This window comes from Cryptococcus depauperatus, chromosome 7 (genome assembly GCF_001720195.1).
Source record: "Cryptococcus depauperatus CBS 7841 chromosome 7, complete sequence".
Classification (NCBI taxonomy): Eukaryota; Fungi; Basidiomycota; class Tremellomycetes; order Tremellales; family Cryptococcaceae; genus Cryptococcus; species Cryptococcus depauperatus.
In genome coordinates this window covers 69,384-86,603 of record NC_089474.1, presented here as the reverse complement: position 1 = coordinate 86,603, position 17,220 = coordinate 69,384, and the positions used below count along the sequence as shown (strand labels likewise).

The 17,220-nt window shown below is 47.1% G+C and overlaps 9 protein-coding genes across 9 annotated transcripts; 6 read left to right on the top strand and 3 right to left on the bottom strand.

Annotated features, from left to right (window-relative positions):
- Positions 1-830: 830 nt before the first annotated feature.
- L203_105349 (uncharacterized protein) lies at positions 831-1,618 on the top strand (the record flags this gene model as incomplete). Its single annotated transcript, XM_066214717.1, has 4 exons — positions 831-1,187; positions 1,234-1,298; positions 1,355-1,563; positions 1,611-1,618. 4 exons carry the CDS (start codon positions 831-833, stop codon positions 1,616-1,618), a joined length of 639 nt encoding a protein of 212 aa, XP_066070814.1.
- A 112-nt stretch (positions 1,619-1,730) lies between these two features.
- Positions 1,731-2,700, bottom strand: L203_105348 (uncharacterized protein; the record flags this gene model as incomplete). Its single annotated transcript, XM_066214716.1, has 4 exons — positions 1,731-2,208; positions 2,265-2,413; positions 2,466-2,607; positions 2,663-2,700. The coding sequence occupies 4 exons, from the start codon at positions 2,698-2,700 to the stop codon at positions 1,731-1,733; spliced, it is 807 nt and encodes a 268-aa protein (XP_066070813.1).
- Positions 2,701-4,023: 1,323 nt separating this feature from the next.
- L203_105347 (uncharacterized protein) lies at positions 4,024-5,444 on the bottom strand (the record flags this gene model as incomplete). The annotated part of the gene is made up of 3 exons (XM_066214715.1): positions 4,024-4,144; positions 4,197-5,004; positions 5,048-5,444. The coding sequence occupies 3 exons, from the start codon at positions 5,442-5,444 to the stop codon at positions 4,024-4,026; spliced, it is 1,326 nt and encodes a 441-aa protein (XP_066070812.1).
- A 317-nt stretch (positions 5,445-5,761) lies between these two features.
- On the top strand, positions 5,762-7,750 carry L203_105346 (uncharacterized protein; the record flags this gene model as incomplete). The annotated part of the gene is made up of 7 exons (XM_066214714.1): positions 5,762-6,225; positions 6,272-6,296; positions 6,342-6,372; positions 6,418-6,684; positions 6,736-6,950; positions 6,995-7,194; positions 7,240-7,750. 7 exons carry the CDS (start codon positions 5,762-5,764, stop codon positions 7,748-7,750), a joined length of 1,713 nt encoding a protein of 570 aa, XP_066070811.1.
- Positions 7,751-8,332: 582 nt separating this feature from the next.
- On the top strand, positions 8,333-8,572 carry L203_105345 (uncharacterized protein; the record flags this gene model as incomplete). Its single annotated transcript, XM_066214713.1, has 1 exon — positions 8,333-8,572. The coding sequence occupies one exon, from the start codon at positions 8,333-8,335 to the stop codon at positions 8,570-8,572; it is 240 nt and encodes a 79-aa protein (XP_066070810.1).
- A 138-nt stretch (positions 8,573-8,710) lies between these two features.
- L203_105344 (uncharacterized protein) lies at positions 8,711-10,137 on the bottom strand (the record flags this gene model as incomplete). Its single annotated transcript, XM_066214712.1, has 6 exons — positions 8,711-9,155; positions 9,278-9,294; positions 9,380-9,577; positions 9,631-9,722; positions 9,773-9,963; positions 10,007-10,137. 6 exons carry the CDS (start codon positions 10,135-10,137, stop codon positions 8,711-8,713), a joined length of 1,074 nt encoding a protein of 357 aa, XP_066070809.1.
- Positions 10,138-10,246: 109 nt separating this feature from the next.
- Positions 10,247-10,806, top strand: L203_105343 (uncharacterized protein; the record flags this gene model as incomplete). The annotated part of the gene is made up of 4 exons (XM_066214711.1): positions 10,247-10,356; positions 10,437-10,448; positions 10,506-10,516; positions 10,562-10,806. The coding sequence occupies 4 exons, from the start codon at positions 10,247-10,249 to the stop codon at positions 10,804-10,806; spliced, it is 378 nt and encodes a 125-aa protein (XP_066070808.1).
- A 436-nt stretch (positions 10,807-11,242) lies between these two features.
- Positions 11,243-13,025, top strand: L203_105342 (uncharacterized protein; the record flags this gene model as incomplete). Its single annotated transcript, XM_066214710.1, has 4 exons — positions 11,243-11,500; positions 11,546-11,894; positions 11,941-12,082; positions 12,131-13,025. The coding sequence occupies 4 exons, from the start codon at positions 11,243-11,245 to the stop codon at positions 13,023-13,025; spliced, it is 1,644 nt and encodes a 547-aa protein (XP_066070807.1).
- Positions 13,026-13,771: 746 nt separating this feature from the next.
- L203_105341 (uncharacterized protein) lies at positions 13,772-17,201 on the top strand (the record flags this gene model as incomplete). The annotated part of the gene is made up of 11 exons (XM_066214709.1): positions 13,772-13,816; positions 13,867-13,914; positions 13,961-14,477; positions 14,525-14,767; positions 14,818-14,897; positions 14,952-15,206; positions 15,268-15,381; positions 15,430-15,474; positions 15,525-15,884; positions 15,950-16,127; positions 16,183-17,201. The coding sequence occupies 11 exons, from the start codon at positions 13,772-13,774 to the stop codon at positions 17,199-17,201; spliced, it is 2,904 nt and encodes a 967-aa protein (XP_066070806.1).
- Positions 17,202-17,220: the final 19 nt, after the last annotated feature.

The window sequence follows — 17,220 nt, the reverse complement described above, 5'->3', positions numbered from 1 at the left end:
ATACCCGTCCTCTTGTCCGCCCGTTCTGGGCGGCTGCTGGATATAAAGCTGTGTCCGTTCTGGGTACTAGCGAAGGGTGAGCAAGAGACGCCAAGTGGCCTCATTGAGTTGGGACTTGGATGCGCGTAACAATGCGAAGGTAAATTTGAGTCCCTTGGTTTTAGGTCAAACAGTTTTTCTCTCTTGCAAAAAATGTATTGTCAGTATGAGAGAGCGCTGACACTCTCATAGATCTTTAGCTTGTCAACATTTAGAGGAGGCGTCCTTTAGTATGTGACATTCATCCACAAGGCAGTAAATATTTATAAACAATTCGTTATTATCGCCTTCTCATGCCCTTTCATGTACCAAGTTCTGGCTCCTTGTGAAAGCGCAACTGTTGCCAACTTTGGTCTTATGCTCTTGATATTGAACGCTACGGTCCAATTTGCGTCTACTCGCAGCATGCCTTTTAGTTTCGCTCCCTTCACCATTCCTTCTCAAATTTCTCCATACTCGAGTATACGGAGTTACTTGATTTTAACGACGAATAGTCCCAACATCCCCGTTAACGAACAAAGGTGGCAGCACTTAACAAGCTTATAATTAAGCTTGCCTCTTCTCGAAAAGAGTACCAAGAGATGTGCTGTATAACAACAGTATCTAGGTATTTTAATATCTGTACATATGAGTTAATACTGTATTATACAAACCTCATATCTGAGACAAAAATGTTAATGAAGGCTAATAATTTAATAACGGAACCAATTGTTAGTACTCAAATGGACTGCTTTATATTTATTGCATTATCTTTTGTATTTCTCTTATTTTTGTTTCCCAGATATCCTCAAATGTCATTTCCATTGCAAGCACCTACCACTTCTTCTCAAGCTTCTCAATTTCATTCACCCTCTCCTGCTGCTACCTCTACTTCAATCAATGGGGCCCCTGTGCCCATCCCAGTAGCTGCCCAGCCTTCCGCGTCTACCCCAATCACAATACCTGAGAGGATATCTGCTGATGTCGCATTCGAGCCTAATACCAATCCAAATCCTAAGCCAGAAGCCGGAAAAGTTCAACCAATCGAAAAGAAAGCAGAATCGATACTAGAAGAACAGTTTTGGGCTGCTAGACGCGAGGAGGAAATTGCAAGAAGAGACAGGAGTTTGGTTGAATTGTTGGCCATGCTAGATGGCTATAAGCCTCTTGTATGTGTTGTGTTCGCGCTGTGCTCATGTATTGATTGAGGACTAGATACCGGAAGAGATTACGGAATACTTTCTTCAGAGGTCAGGCTTTGATTGTAATGACCCCCGACTGTAGGTGTTCCTCAATCCACAAAAACAAGCTGATCTGGTCATTAACATCGATACAGAAAGAAGCTTTTATCTCTTGTTGCTCAGAAATTCCTTTCAGATCTTTCAAAAGATGCGTTTCATTTTTCAAAACTTCGAGTTAATGGTGCAAGCCAAGGTCGTGGAAGACCTGCTGCCGGTGTGGATAGGAACAAAATCGTTTTAACGATGGATGACTTGAGTCTGGCACTAGGCGAGCATGGAGTGAATGTCAAAGCTCCTGATTATTGTGCGTTCCGAGTTTTCCGTCGTTGACAAATTATTGACTTGTTACAGATTTGTAATTACCGTATACATTGTATCTGTATCATCAATGCATCTGAAAAGAGAAAAAGTTCTTTGCTGACCCATCTACACTGTTTACGAACTAACATTAATTATTTGGTTACCTTGTAATCATTGCTCTTCCATCAACTCAAGATGCTCTTGAACACCCCAAGCCTCAACCCTTCCCCTTGCTTCTAGACCATTTTCGCCTTCTTCCCACCAGACTCTCAAAATGGCCACACTCGTGTTTGCGATGTTGCTTTTGAAATCAAAACCTTCGGGAACATGGAGATCGATTGGTGATTTGGGTTCAGACTGAGTTTCTTGAACAGACGAAGATGTCAGAATGTCAATAAGGGCAGTGAGACATTCTTGATGAGTAAGAACAAGTATCACTCCAGATCCTAGTCCACCGCCAGAAGGCACCGATGGCGTGCGAGGCATTCCCGGACGAGGAAGAGCCTTGATGAGGTCGAACGGATTCAGTGCTACATTGCCGATAACGGGATAAGTGGGCGATAAAAGTGCTGGAGTAGATGAAGTAGAGGCTGAAGGAGTGTGGATCTTGATGAGAGAGTCGAGCCACTCGCAGAGCCTCTTCTTCAATCTAAAATACACAATCAGTTTCCATTTCCCTTGTCTTCATACTGCCCTCTAACATACGAAGCCTCATCCTCAATTTTATGTTTATCAAGGTCTTTGCAAACGTCTTCCCAAATCTGACCTTCAGCACTACCCATGTTCCTGGCTCTTAACCTCTCATCAACATACAACGTTATCTTGGATTGGTGCTTCAAGACTTCTTTTGCTGTCTGACCATGCACTCGTTAGCGAAGGATTTTCTATGACGTGCTCTATACTTACCTCTTCAGCACGTTTTAGAGGACTGGTATAGGCCTCTGTGAAAGGTACGAGACGTAAATGTTCAGCGAGCTTTTTAGCTTGAGAATGGCCGCCAGGCGAGAGCGGTTCGTTTATTGATCCGTGAATGCGGTTGGCATCATTACTGTCAGACATCAGCTGACGACTACGATATAAAGACAAGGTGCTTTTCTACAAACAGTGAAGTTTCGGCATGTCTGACGAGGTAAAGCAGCATTGTGATTAAGTAAAATAATATATGAGGTACGAGTACGATTAGTGTTTCGAGGTAGGTTTTTGTATTCTATGAGCCAGAGTCGTTATAAAAACAGATCACGAATGGGTACTAATTCTTATATAGCCCTGCAAACACGAACAGCCTGATCTTTTGTACTGCAGCTGGGATCAAGCAGCAAACTGGGCGAAATATGTCGTCAGTAAACTACCGAAAAATTACTTCCTTACATCTCCTTTCAGTATTCGTCTCCAGTCTTCCAATGCTGGCTACAAGAACGTTTGTTCCTTCTCGTCCGCATTCTTGGACCCGATAGAACCTTCCATTCATAGTCTCTCCGACTGAAGATAACCTTCCATTGAAAACTCGAGACGACTCAAGACTTACAACCGTTTATCGATCAATCATGCGTATCTCGGTACGACTCGATATGCCGCTCAATATTTACCCTTTGACATTGCTTGTTCTTTGACTTTTTTTTTCTGTTTTTCAAGCAGAGATTTTTTGGAGCACCTTTATGTGATATATTAGATCTGGAGCTCTTTTCATAATATCGAATTGAGACTGATGTGTTTGTTGGCAGAAATTCCGGTCTTGATGGATTCTTTTTGGCAGAAGCCAAAGCTACCAGTACGTATCCGTCAATTGTACATCTCAGTGTTTGGGGCGAGAAATGCGGTTGATGTGTTTTGTATGCCTTCTAAAATGAAATAGTGAGGTAAGCCTTCACCAAAGCAGCTTTACCAGATATTTCATTCACTCTGGCGGGTTATAACTAAACTCGAGTCTCTAAAAATTAGACAAGAATTCGAATATAGATTCAAAATTATATTGAATCCACAGGTGATATGTCTAAAGCCAGGGTATTAAGTGGTTAATTGTATTTCAACTTAGTGATACTAGACATTTGTTGAGCCAGGATATTATGTTGACTGTTTACTCAAGATTAGAGCTATAGGGGAGAAACATGAGCCAAGGATAGTGCAGCTTGATGCTCTAACAGTAGAGTTATTCAGATGGTGAAGACTAAATATCTCTTTGTTTGGTCTCTTACATCTGATACATATCAATCTTGATGGTCGTATGTGATATGCGGCGGATGAACAGGAGTAACGTCTAGCACAAATAGTCACGTTCACAGTAAGGGATGATGCATGCAACTGCAAAGCATGTTTTTTTCTCAATTCTCACCAAAATATCCAACTACAACCTGATTTTGCTTTCGTAGATGTAATATTCCAATGACAATAGAGCGGATCAGATTGAGTATAATGATGTGTATAATGAAGCTACAAAGCGCAAGATTGGCTAGAGGGCGATAGTAGATCAGAGTTTTTGAGGGAGATACTGAGGAGGGAATACACCACGAGGACCGTACCATTCACCTTTGAGCATTCGAGAAAAGTAGGCGCGAGGCAAAACGTCTTTTGTGAGGTGATAGAATAATCTACATGGCTATTAGCTTCTGTGAGGTTTCCGAATCAGCATTATCAACATACCGATTAGGAATGGACTGGTCAGTAAAGTAACCAAAAGTCTCCTTCCGTACTGCTCCATACTTGAATTCTGCTAACAGTAATGATCCTCGGCTGGTAAACAATGGACAAGAGGTGTAACCATCATAAATGGCATCACCGACTTTGCCAGTTTCCATCAAGGAAACAAGATTGTGAGTCAAAACGGGAGCCTGAGCCGTGATGGCAGCAGCAGTCTTGGATGTAGGGAGTGAGGAAGAATCTCCGAGAGAAAAGACGTTTTGATATTTGTTGTGTTGGAGAGATCCTGGGTCAACATCAACCCAGCCCGCAGCGTCCGCGAGAGGAGAATTTTTGATGGCATTGAGGGGACCCATTGGAGGGACAACGTGTAGAAATCCGAATGGCTTCTCAACTTTTTTCCCCTTGTCGTCACCCGCAACGACCTCGAAAATAGCAGTCTTGTCCTCCGGCCTAACCTCGACAAGATTGGTGTTGAAGAGAGCATCAATTCCCTTTTCTTGACGGAGAGCGTTGAGAGCCTTGGAGTAATAGGGCACGGAGAACATGGTGGGCATGCCAGTGATGAATGTAGAGTGGTTGTTTAAATTTTGAGACTTCCACCAAAAGTCGGCCATATAGTTGATCTTTTGGGGAGCACCAGCACACTTAATCGCACCAAGAGGCTGGGTAAAGATAGCTTCACCTTGGCCCTTGAATTCACGGATGAGGTCCCATGTCTTGTCAACGGTAGCATAAGAATAGATGGAGGAGACATTAAATTTATGGGGGTCAGCAAGGACATTGGAGAGACCTTTCACGTTGTCCCAGTCTACGGTCGTCAACAATGATAACAGCTCCGCACGACCACCCACTGATTTGAAGACCAGCAGCGACAACCAGATAGTCATAACTCAACTTGCTTCCATCCGTCAAAACAATCTGGTTCGCTCCAGGCTCGAAACCGGCAGCGTTCAGGTCAATCTGCTCAAAATACTTTGGGATCAAGCTGGCAAGGGGACGCCTATATGTCTCTTTGCTGGCAAGACCAGAGCCAACCATCGTCCACCCTGGCTGGTAATCGTGAAACTTGTTGGCATCCACAATAGCAATATCGCCGTCAGCAAGCGTTTTTCCCTGCGCCTTGAAGGCATTGTAGACTTGATTGGCGGCAGCGAGACCACCCGAGCCAGCGCCTACGACAACCACCTTGTGCTTTGCAGCGGCACTCGAAGACGAAAAACGGGTCAGCGATCTCGGGATAAAAGACATGTCAAAACAAGATGAAGAGTAAATACATGAATAAATCGTAAAAGAGATTTGAGAGTAATATCAACATTTTTTTTTGGAATCTACCATAGCACGCCATAGGTATATGTCACGTGACATAAACTCATTCAAGTCACGTGATTTACATACTGAATGGAACCAAACATCAAACTGTGGGACTCCACACATCATTGTGCCTAACTCTCTAAATTACTTGGGCCTGGGCCTTTATCCTTTGTTTGTCTGTGCGCCCGGATCTTTCATTAGATCATTGATTACATTTCCATCTATCACCGGTGTGGAATAAAAAGCGATTTAAAATGTCACCACCCGCCGCTAAGCAACCCACGGACCCACCGTTTGACACCAAGAAAGACGCTAACGACATGATCCTCGTTGCCCGTAGCGAGAGAGAAGTGTGGCAGCAAATTTTTGGGGACGCTGGCAAAGAGAAAGATATAAAGAGCGGCGAAAACGACTCCGCCCGGGACTCATTCCCGCCACTCGCCGTCGACACCATCCTCTATCCCACCCTCACGACCCATCCGCCGCCGACACCGTACAGCATGCTTGTCGTTTCGCTGGCAGACATCGCCGCCACGCCCGCCACCGTCAGCAACGATGATATCTTTCAGACTATCCTGAGCCGTTTAGAGCCCTTGGTAGGCGAAGAGGGCGACGGGAAGTACGTTTTGATTGTGATGGCGACGGATGGAAAAGATGGACGAAGACGGATGCCGAGTATGGCATGGTGGGTATGGAAGTGGAAGAGGATACCACACAGGTGAGTGTTGGGTTGGGCCGAGGAGTGGTGGTTAACGGTGGGATAGGTTTCGGAAGAATGCCAAGCGATTTGTAGGTATTTAGTGACTAATCTGGATTGTACTTATTTCTGCCTAGTACATTGTGCACCCGTCGCTGTTTACACGGTGTAAGTCTGGTTTTCGGTGGGTAGGACGATGGCTTACCCATTCAGCTCTTTTGCCTCTGATACTGCCGTTTGTCTCGCCGAAATCGTATACGAAGCTGTATCCCGTACCATCCCTTCTCTCGCTCTACTATGAACACGGCGTTCCTCTCGAGGGGATTAGCATTACGTTGCCGGTACTAGAGGCTGAATCTCAAGCGCTGAAAGAACATCCGGAACTCGCCAAGCCAACGTCAAAATTGAGGCGATCTAGCCAGTCAGGACTGGAAAAGATGACATCGCGGGATAGTACCAAGCTGCGGCGTCTTTCTGGTAGTGAATCCTCTATGCTGTCCTGGAGTGTTTCTGCCTTTACATCTGCCGTAGGGTCTGTCGCTTCTTACATTGGCCTAGCGCAACCTCATTCGCAGTCCGCAATAGGCGCAGGGCAAACCTCGAAGCCCCAGGGGTATTGGAAGAGATCTTTGGAAGAATTGATGGACGAATTTGGAGGCAGGATCCCACCCTTAGTCGTTCAAATCTGTAATGTCATTTTGCAAGAGTGCATCGAGACGGAGGGTGTTTTTAGGAAATCATTACGGGTAGGTCTCGCCGTTGGTCACACTGTATCTGACAAAGCTTTCAGCTGGTACAAGTGATCGATCCGCTTAAACATTTCCTCGATATGCCGATAGATAGACAACCCAGGCTCAATTGGACTCAGTTAGCCCAACGTGACCCGCTTTTACCACCCAAAGTGCTTGGCATGTTTTTGAAGGAATTGACCGGGCCGCTCATCAAGCCTGAATTGTATGACTTGATTCGAGGCGTCTTGACTCCTGTGAAGTACGGACATTTTAATCATTTAGAAGAGGAACTCACAGCTTGTAGTGTACACAACGTCTTTCTCCCTGCTCTTTCTCCCTCTGCACGCTCACTCATTCTCTACATCACCCATATGCTCCATCATTTCTCATTCCATGAAAGCACCACACAAATGCATCCTTCTGCATTAGCCATCTGTTTTGCTCCTTGCCTAATATCGGGACCAGACGCCCTTCAGGACGCAGAAATGCTACTCGACCCTGGCAAACAACTGCATGCGGAAATGGTCGGATATCACACCAAGGAGGACGGCAAAACGGGTTTGACAAGGACGAAGGGTGATGGAACTGTGAAGGGCGTCTTGGAAATCCTCATTGCACAATGGCCTTCCATCTCTGGGCCTGAATATCTTTTAGATGCTGGCAACTGCGACTGCACATGGGATAATAGCGCCACTTCCGACAATGGAAACGGCGACAACTCGTGTGCCAGCGTTAAATCTCAAAAGTGCAAGAGTAAATCACGGCATTCTTTGCGCTCGCATGTTTCTCCTATTGCCGTTGTGTCAAGCTCTTGAGCTTCTTTCTATGCCACATTCTATATTTGCTTTGCTGCTGGTCAGCTTACAATGCGTACAGGCAGGTCAGTATGGTTCACCGATGGGTCGGTTGTTGTATTTTGAGTACATTGCAGTTTATGGAGGGAATAGCTCGTTTGATGCTATATCGTACGTTATTTTTATGATGCATTCGGATTTGCTGGTAGCCGCTGTTTTGATTCAAACTGAGGAACTCATGGTTTCACATATGCGATTTCTTGCGTTGTGTTATATGACCATCGTAAAATATGCCAAACGTTGCTACACCGAGTGCTAGTCATCCCTCTGATGACCGGGGACACTCTGGAAACAGATGGGCCATGATCCTAGTGACTGAAGCGTCCAAACACAACATGCAACCACGCAGCATACTGGAGCTGTCCGTAGGTTGAGATCCAGTACATCCAGCCCTCTCAACAGCGCTGCTGATCGTCACTCGCTCCAGGTAAGAGAGTTTCCACGTACCATCTGACAGTCAAACCCATCACACCGATATGTGGGGGATCAAACAAATTTTCACTTTATTTTTTCAACGTCAACCACTCTACGCGCTTTCCTGTCATGTCTCTAGCAAACCCAACAGTCCTCTCCACCGTCATGCATATCCTCTACTTACCACCAGACCAGCCCACACAACCTACTCCGAGACACACCCCTACGCCTGCTTCTACCCGTCCCGGTCGTGGCCATGATAATGTTGAAAATCACAATATCTGTAAATCATTTCCAAATCCAACCCATCCAATCCTCGATACTCCACCGCCACCCGATCTATTGCCAACAGCCATACCGGCGATATAAACACTCATGGATCAGCCATATTACACTTTAGCGTAATCCAAGCCCTATGATGCACTTCATCTCAAAGCAATTTAAGATGAACCCATTCCGCGCTAGTCCTTGCCCCCTTGAGTAATTACCTGTTATCTATCTGGTAATTTATCTTGTTTGTTTGATGGACCGGCCTATAATTTTGCCGATGGATAGCCCTGAAGGGATGACGTCATATTCCATGAAATTGCCGTCGGTTGCGACTTCTTTCTGTTCATCTGAGCGAGATGGCTCGAGACGGCCTGTTAGACGCGCGTAACGGAATAAAGACGGAGGCCGTCTGATTCTCTCGTCGCACTCCCGGGCCAGAGAGAAGAGGCTATAGGTGCCTTTCGTACGGTGGGTAAACATAAACACAATGTACATCTGTGGCGTGGTGACACTGTCCACAGACGGGAACGGTGGGAAACCATCCCACCCGTAAGGATATCTCGGACCATGATGCGAATTCCCAGCGTAGAGGTGGACACTTGCGTGACTTTTGTCTTGTTGAGCAAGTTGGCATGCCGTCTGGACGAATCTGCCTTGGAGAACACTGAAACGACCGATCACACTGACGGCCACATGGCATCAGCAAGTCTGTTACCAGAGAATGTGCGCTGCACATCGTTTACCAAACGTTCAGCCGAGTTTATTCCGTGCCTGCAGATTCTTCCAATGTCAACTTCTACGTACCCAGTCTGTGCGCGCGTCTATACGTTTGGAAACGGGCAAAACGTCATCGAGTCACTCGCGATTGCCTGCGAATAGAGACAGAGCCGGGAAGCAGCGGCGTACAACTGGATTCCCAGCGACAACATCTGTCGTAAGCATCTCAGGATCAGGCAATGTTGACGCAAGTGTGACGGCCGGCGATCCGTAGGCAAGTCTTGTCCTTAGAGTGAAATACTCCACGCAATGATCCCACCAGTGATACACCTCGTTCCCGGTGATGGCCATCCCGACTGAGACACCCAACGCCTCCAACGTAACCTCCTACACCGGCCTTGCTTTCATAGCCTACCTCATCCATGGCACACACCGCTCACAGATCGACAAGCCGCAGACGGGGTTACCGGATGAGTAACGATGGCGCCTCTACCCGCCGATGATAAGGCCTCGGACAGACCCTGAGAGAATTCTTTGACAAGATCACGAGATTCCAGGTGGAGGCACGGGATAATAAATGACTCAGGGAACAAAGAGGCCAAAATGTGACCTGAGACGTGGTGGCTTGTGAAGTGTCGCTAGAAGAGTTGGGCTGAGCTGCCGATGCTCCTGTATGCATGTCAAGAATGCGACCGTAGGGAGGGCGCAAGCCAGATCGGGTCGCGGCGAGTATATAACGCAGAGAGGGAATTTGCTCCGTTGGTGTTGTCACCCTGCAGAGCGATATTAGAAACCTGCTAGTCCATTCACTCACACCAAACAATTGAGGCCAAGGTGCGTTGCGTCAATCCTCTCTCCGGCCGAATGGCGCGCTCCGTTTCCGTCTGCTCGCCTCCGAAAGCTCCTTTTATCACGGCGGATGGATAAGGTGTGGCTCTATACGGCATCTCTCTAGCTCTCCTTTCACATACCACTCCTCGTCCGAGGCTCTTTCGGAAACATGGGCTTTTACTCTCCCGGGTCGATCCATTTTACTCGTCTGCTACTGGAAGAGTGATGCCATCCGGGATGCAAGGAAGCGCACGTCATGCGCGGATAAGCCCAAAAGCCGACATGAAAGAGCTGGAAAAGGAAGGCGCGGAGCTGGGGAAATGGACCCACGCTGGGTACTCTTTTTAAATCGATGGGTTGGGTGATAGCCTCTTGCGTTGGGTATTTTGTGTATTCGTGTATTGACGCGTCGTAGGGTAGTTGTAGAGTAAGTTTTAAAATTCAAAATTCAAAATTCCATTTCGAAATCCATAACTCAGCTCAGATCGGGACAAGGTAGGTGACGCGACGACGCGACGCACAAGCTGACCACCTCTCTAGCCATTGTATCTGTGCGTGAGTTTGTCTTGGGTCTGTGGGTCGTTTCGTCGAGGCTGGATGGCGGCGATCGCCGCCGGGTCGTTTATGTGGCACCCCCTTTTGGTCGTGACGTGGGAGGTGTGGTTGTCCGTGGTGGGGCCGCCAACCGCCACGTTTTTGCCCAGTGCCTAGCCGCTCAGGTCGTCGAGGATGCCGCCGTTCACGCTAGTAGGCTCATCTCACAAGGGGCACGGCCCTCCCCGTGAGCTTAATTTTAGCGAGCCAATAGCGTACTCCATTCTCCGTCCCGTCCGAGCTGTGCATTGATCGCCTGCCGTTACAAACATATATATACTCCTATCTCATTTTATTACCCTATCTTTATTCTTTTTTTCTTTTCCTTTTTTCGTCACCGACCGCGAGCCCATACGTTATCGAGGAGATCTGCAGATGGATGCCTCGCATGTCGAGTTGACCTGATCCGCCGCACGAAGCGTGAGTCGCTTTTTGCCGCTGCCCATCTGGTGGCGGAGGTTTCCGCACAAGCCCCTGAGGGCAAAGGGGTGTGTGCCGGAATTCAAAGTATGAAGTTTATGGGGCGTTTTCCCTGATGATGTTGAGACTCTGTCGGGTGGCGATCTTTTACTCTTTGCATTTATACTCTTTGCATGGTTTGGCTGATACCTTTGTTTGTCAAGCAGCATGTCCACTCCGTCAAGTCCCATTTCGAACCTCGACCCGCCGTTTAGGGGATACATTGAGACGACGTTTGACGCGCTCCTCGTGTTTGAGGCGGCGCGGCGGGGTATGATCCCCCGCGTCACCAGGAGGCTGATTGAGAGGGAGCGCGGTATGGTTCAGTCCGGTGCGGTCTTTGTCTTTGACGAACATGAGAGTGGTATCAAGCGATGGACGGACGGGTTGGTGTGGAGTCCGAGCAGGATCCTTGGCAATTTTTTGGTACGCACGCGGGTTGGGTTCTGGGTCGGCCTGACAGGGTTGTAGGTGTACCGTGAGACGGATAAGAAGGCGACCAAGGGTTCTGGGTCACCGACGCAGAGGTCACCGACGCAGAGGTCCCCGCGCGATGCGTTTGTGAATCTTGTGAGACCGTCATCGGCGGCACAGCAGGTGGATGGTCAGGGCGAGGACGCTCCGCCGCCTCTGGGGCAAGGGGCGTTGGCGAGGCCGAGAAGTGCGAGTGATGGCGGGGCGTCGATAGACCGGCAAAAGGAGAGACAGCTGGTTGGAAGCTTGACAAATAGCTACAAGTTCAAGGAAGGGGGTCTGGTGAAAAAGGTGGGTGGTTGTGGACTGCGCAGCCCTGACGTTTGTGTAGACCATGTCGGTGTCAGTGAATGGGTTTGCTCAACACGTCGTTTCATATTACAATATTGCAGATGTTATTGACGGCAAGTTGCGAACACCCGCTACTATTCCAGAACTGGCGTCTCTGGAGATCAGTCCCGAGTATTTACACAAGCAGAATTTCAGGTTTCCCCCTCAGGTTGAGGTGGGAGCGGATGGCATCCCGCGTTACAGGTGGGTTGCGGTTTTGTGTGCTTGGGTTAAGCGGCTAACGATACGTAGAGGTGAGCCCGAGGAGCCAGTTTCGCCCATTACTCCAACCCACAACTTGTCGTTCCAATCCTTTCAACATGGGCCTCCTTCTGCCACTCGCGAGTATTATGAGATGCAAAACTGTGTACCTCAAATCAATACCATCAATTCGCCTCGCGGCCCCATGTCCATTTCCTTACCCTCGCCTCATTCAATGCAAGGTTTCAGTTACATGGATCCCGGCAGCGCTGGTTCTGTCTTTTACGATCCGCCCGGTTCAGCGAATGGAGTTTCGTTTGCTTCGCGTCTGGTTCGACAAAACTCTGCGGGTAGCGTGGCGAGTAATGCTTCAGCGATGAGACCAGGAAATGGAAATGGAGCGGCCCGGCGGTATCAGCCGTATGGCCCTACACAGGGCAACAATGGTAATCGTGATTCGACAGCGCCTCAACAGTACCAAACTGCCCCACAGCGTCGCGCTTCTGGTTCTGACACTCAGGAATACTCTCCTGAAAACTATGGGAAGCTGAAAGTCAGTTACATTCATTCTCCATCCGATCCCAACGGATCTTACCCCAATAGCAACCCAGTTGTCATTGAGCCAACTATGAATTCACCCACTTATCCAACCTACTATACTTCCTGGTCATCCATGCCAGGGTCCAATACGACCTCGCGACTTCACCCCATTCGCCCCCCTATTCCGCCCGGACTATCAGGCATCCATGGACCTCCGTCGTCTACTGGCTCAGGGTCCAATAGCGAGGGTCAACACTCTTTGGTGGGCCAGCCTCCGCAGAGGGATTGGCCGCATGGCCATGCAACTTGGGAAATGCAAGGCGTGCCTTCGCCTGGCTACCCACCCGGCCTCCCCATTCACCCTGCACACGAGGACTGGAGGCAGAATGCTGGAGCGATGGCTTAGAAATTTGGCCAAGATCATACATCAAGTGTCTTGGCACGAGTAGAAAACGACAAGGATCCTCAAACATGTGCTATACCGGTTTTTCGTTTTGGGTATTTTAATGGAAAATGTGGCATACCTTTTATTTCCCAATGATGTGTGTACACGATTTCCTTATATGCGATGTCCTAGCCACAGCTTGCTGGCGAGATGTTTTCTTGACATTTGACATTTTCTTTCTTTTATATTGACAGTGATTCACGGTTTCCATTTCATTTCAATCCTTTTACCTTTCTTATTCTCTCATTAGCAGCGTAACAGATTGGGAAAGATGATTGTGTAGCCAACAACGATGTCTCCATATACAGATGCAAATTGCGATGGCATGATTTCGTTTGCAAAGAACAGTGTTGGACCTTGTAGACCTTTCTCGTAAACCTATGGTCAATGGCCATGTCATCTACAGCTGCTCTCGATCTTTTCCAGCTGGGGCATAGAGAGAAAGTATTGTATTTGAACATACAGCTAGACTTGGTCATATAACAACGACCAATTGAAATCCCAGTGGTTGTTATATGACCAAGTTCAATTTAATGATTTGTTTGTGATGCGGAATTATTTTTTCTTATCAGTAAATCATTAATCATTTCAACTTTTCTTTTTCATTTGGCTTCATATACGGCATACATCTATTCATGTTCTTTATCCCAACATGGGTATGGCTCGCAATATACTTCAGCCTATCCAGCGTCGTCCTGGTACAGGGCATGAGCGATGCAAAGAGAGAAAAGCTGAGAGATGAAACCATGGCGGTATGTATTGCGACAAGATATCTCAAAACGGTATTGGCTGATGGACGTAGCTGTTCCAACATGGGTATGATGGGTATATAAAATATGCGTATCCTGCAGTAGATTTATCTATCACAAGGCTTGTACAAAGACTGATTAAGTTAGGATGAGCTCCGCCCATTGACATGCGGACCACTATTTCGCTCTCGAATGGCGAAAAATCATGGTATCAATGATCTCCATGGAAATGTGTCACTGACACTGCTTGACACACTCTCGTCCTTGCCGTTGCTCCATCCGACGGCTCTCCCGTCTGCTTTGGAGCGGATATCTACCCGAGTCTCTTTTGATCAAGATGCCAAGGTGCAGGTCTTTGAAATGACGATACGAGCAATGGGAGGTTTGTTGTCAACGTATCAATATCTCGACGGTTTACCGGATAACCCGCGCGAACAAGCACGTATTCTAGGTCTGGATAAAATTACGAGAGAAGGTTGGTTAGGGATGAAGACTCAACCAAAAGTTACTCAAATCGATTTGAAGCGGTACAAGGACAGGATGCTGGATTTGGCAGAAGACTTGGGCAGGAGACTGTTGCCAGCTTTCAAGCCTACGTCAGGTATACCGTTTGCACGGGTTAACTTACGGCATGGGCTGATGAAAGGTGAAAGTGTCGAAACTTGCAAGTCTTGAATTGGCGAGTATTGCAGAGCTGATGGTGGATCATAGGTACTGCCGGAGCAGGTACTCTTATTCTAGAGTTTTCTCTGCTCTCCCGTTTGACTGGTGACGATCGCTATGAGAAGGCTGCTGAAAAGGCTTTCATGGCCCTATGGAACCGACGTTTGGATCAGAATTTATTGGGCAATACCATAGGCACCCATGGACATTGGTTCATGCCTGGAATCAGCGGGGTTGGGGCTGGAATGGACAGTTATTTCGAGTATGCACTAAAAGCTGGCATTATGCTTGGCAAGTCTTTTGTGCAAGGGGGAGGGCGAGACTGAACGATCTTTTATCAGGTGATGATACTTTGCTCGACATCTTTCACGATTCGTATGCCGCTATCCAATCTTTTGTTCGCACACCTGACGGCTTTATTGTGAGATGTGTATAGACAGGTACAATCTTGCCATGCTGACTTTTACGAGTATAGTATCGTCCTGTTCACACCCGTCTTCTCCAAGCTACGTCCCCTTCCACCATAGATTCCTTGTCTGCATTTCTCCCCGCCATACAAGTTATGGCGGGAGATATTCCTTCAGCTATTAGGAATCATCTTGTCTTTTGGGCCTTGTGGAGGAAACACAGTGCTTTGCCAGAAAGCTGGTGTTGGGAAAGGAGAGAGGTAGAACGGGCAGGATGGCCAGGAAGACCAGAATTTATTGAGAGTACTTACTATCTCTATCAGGTAGGGATTGTTTTCTTTTACTGATCTATTGTGAGAACTAACATGGATCACTATGGCGCAGGCGACAAAAGACTCTTTTTACTTGCGAGTTGGTGAACGAATACTCGCAGATCTAACCAGAAGAACAAAAACTCGATGTGGGTTTGCGACGATAACAAATGTCTTGACTGGCGAGGTTAGGGCCTTTATTTTTCACTTGATTATGGTCTCACGTGCATGGTAGCTAGAAGATCGTATGGAAAGTTTCATGCTTTCCGAAACTCTCAAGGTCCGTTTTTGAATCTTTTCTTGTAGGTAGAACTTATATTTGTGAGCCAGTATCTCTATCTCCTCTTTTCAGACACTCCCTTTTCAAATTCGGCGAAAGTGTACAATACAGAAGGTCATCCCTTGTTCATGCCACGGCACCTCCTCAAATCGCCTAGTCCTACCCATCGTATTATCCATCGAGGCGAACAGCTCACATGTCCTATTTATCAGTGGCCCACTGCTTTTTCATCGAGAAACAAAGACCGATCAATGGGGGATTTAGGTCTACGAGTGAGCATAGAAGAAACAAGCGGATACGAATATGCAAGAGGACTTGTTTGGGGTTGGGATGACAATGGGGTGAAAGCGGAAGACTCAAAAAAGTATATTTGGGATGGAGTCTGTAGTGTGCCGAATGTTCCTAAATATGTGAGGTTTACTCTGTTCTCACATGCCGTCAATCACGACAAGCTGATGAATAATCGCATTGAAAGTCATTTGATATTACACTTACACCTTCAGACAGAGATCCCAGCCCTGAAGATTCGTCCCCCAGCTTGGAAAAAGTGTATCAAAATACTAGCACCGGAGACTACGTAATTAGAGATATCGATGGCCTTCATCTTGGCGTTCGTTGGCGCTTGGATGGAAAGGGATATGACATTTCTTCAAGTATGCTCATATTTATATCATTATCAAGGTGATATACTTACATTAATCATATTAGTCGGCCCTCACAGAGTTAGAACAGGTCAACAAGTTATCGTTACCGATCCAAGCATGAAAGAACACCTTCCGATACTGAAACCTGTTTCAACAACTATAATTGAGCAAAGTCATACACCTGCAGAAATCATTTTGCGCTTTAGCTTATCTAGCGCTTCTTCTCCTATGGTGGACCAAACCCCTAGAAAAGGAAATGAAGCAGAGTCAAGCGTTATACTACATGCGTTAGGTACAACAGCAATATTTGGACAGGATTTTTCAAAGCCGCCGACAGATGATTCATGGCAGGTCGGTGCCAAGCCTTTGCGTCTTATCGTCCCCCCTCGATCTATCGACGGATGTGTCCCCCTCCCTTTGTCCCTCTCTAAATCTCCCAACACCCGTAGTGAAGGAGATGCCGAAGGAAGTCAACATAGTATAGAAGAGGAAAGACAGCCATTCGTGTTGATGCTTCCTAGAGGTAATTGTACATTTGCGGAGAAAGCAAAACATGCGCAAGAGTTGGGAGCGAACGGAGTACTTTTCATTGGGTCCCCTCCCAAAACAGCATCATCGTCCTCCAGCGAAGCAGCAAGTCAGAGTAACTTGGATAAGAAGTCTGATGAGTCAGACAGTGCACAACCAGAGGAAGAAAATCAACGTGAGAACGAAAACAACAGCGAGAGTGAAGGTTTGATTCGTCCATCAGCTGAACCGAATGAAACAGTGAATTTCAGCAGCCTTGGAATCATCTATACGGAGTACCTTGTGGGTGAGCTTCTACGAACCGTGCTGCGAAATGAGAATGTCAGTACGGATCGTGACAAGGTTAAGGATAGAGAAGGAAAAGAAGAAGACAGTGGTGAACTGGGTGTGGCTCTGCTACTTCTTGAAGAATTACATCAAGCTTCAACTACGTCTGGCTTCTCTTCAGTTCATAGTCAAGGCTTGACAGCTGGTGAACAAAGAGCGAAAGAGGGAAGGCTTGGGGTGGGGGAATGGGAGATATTAAATTTGTTGATAGTGGATACGAGCACATGATATTTACCTATAGATAGTA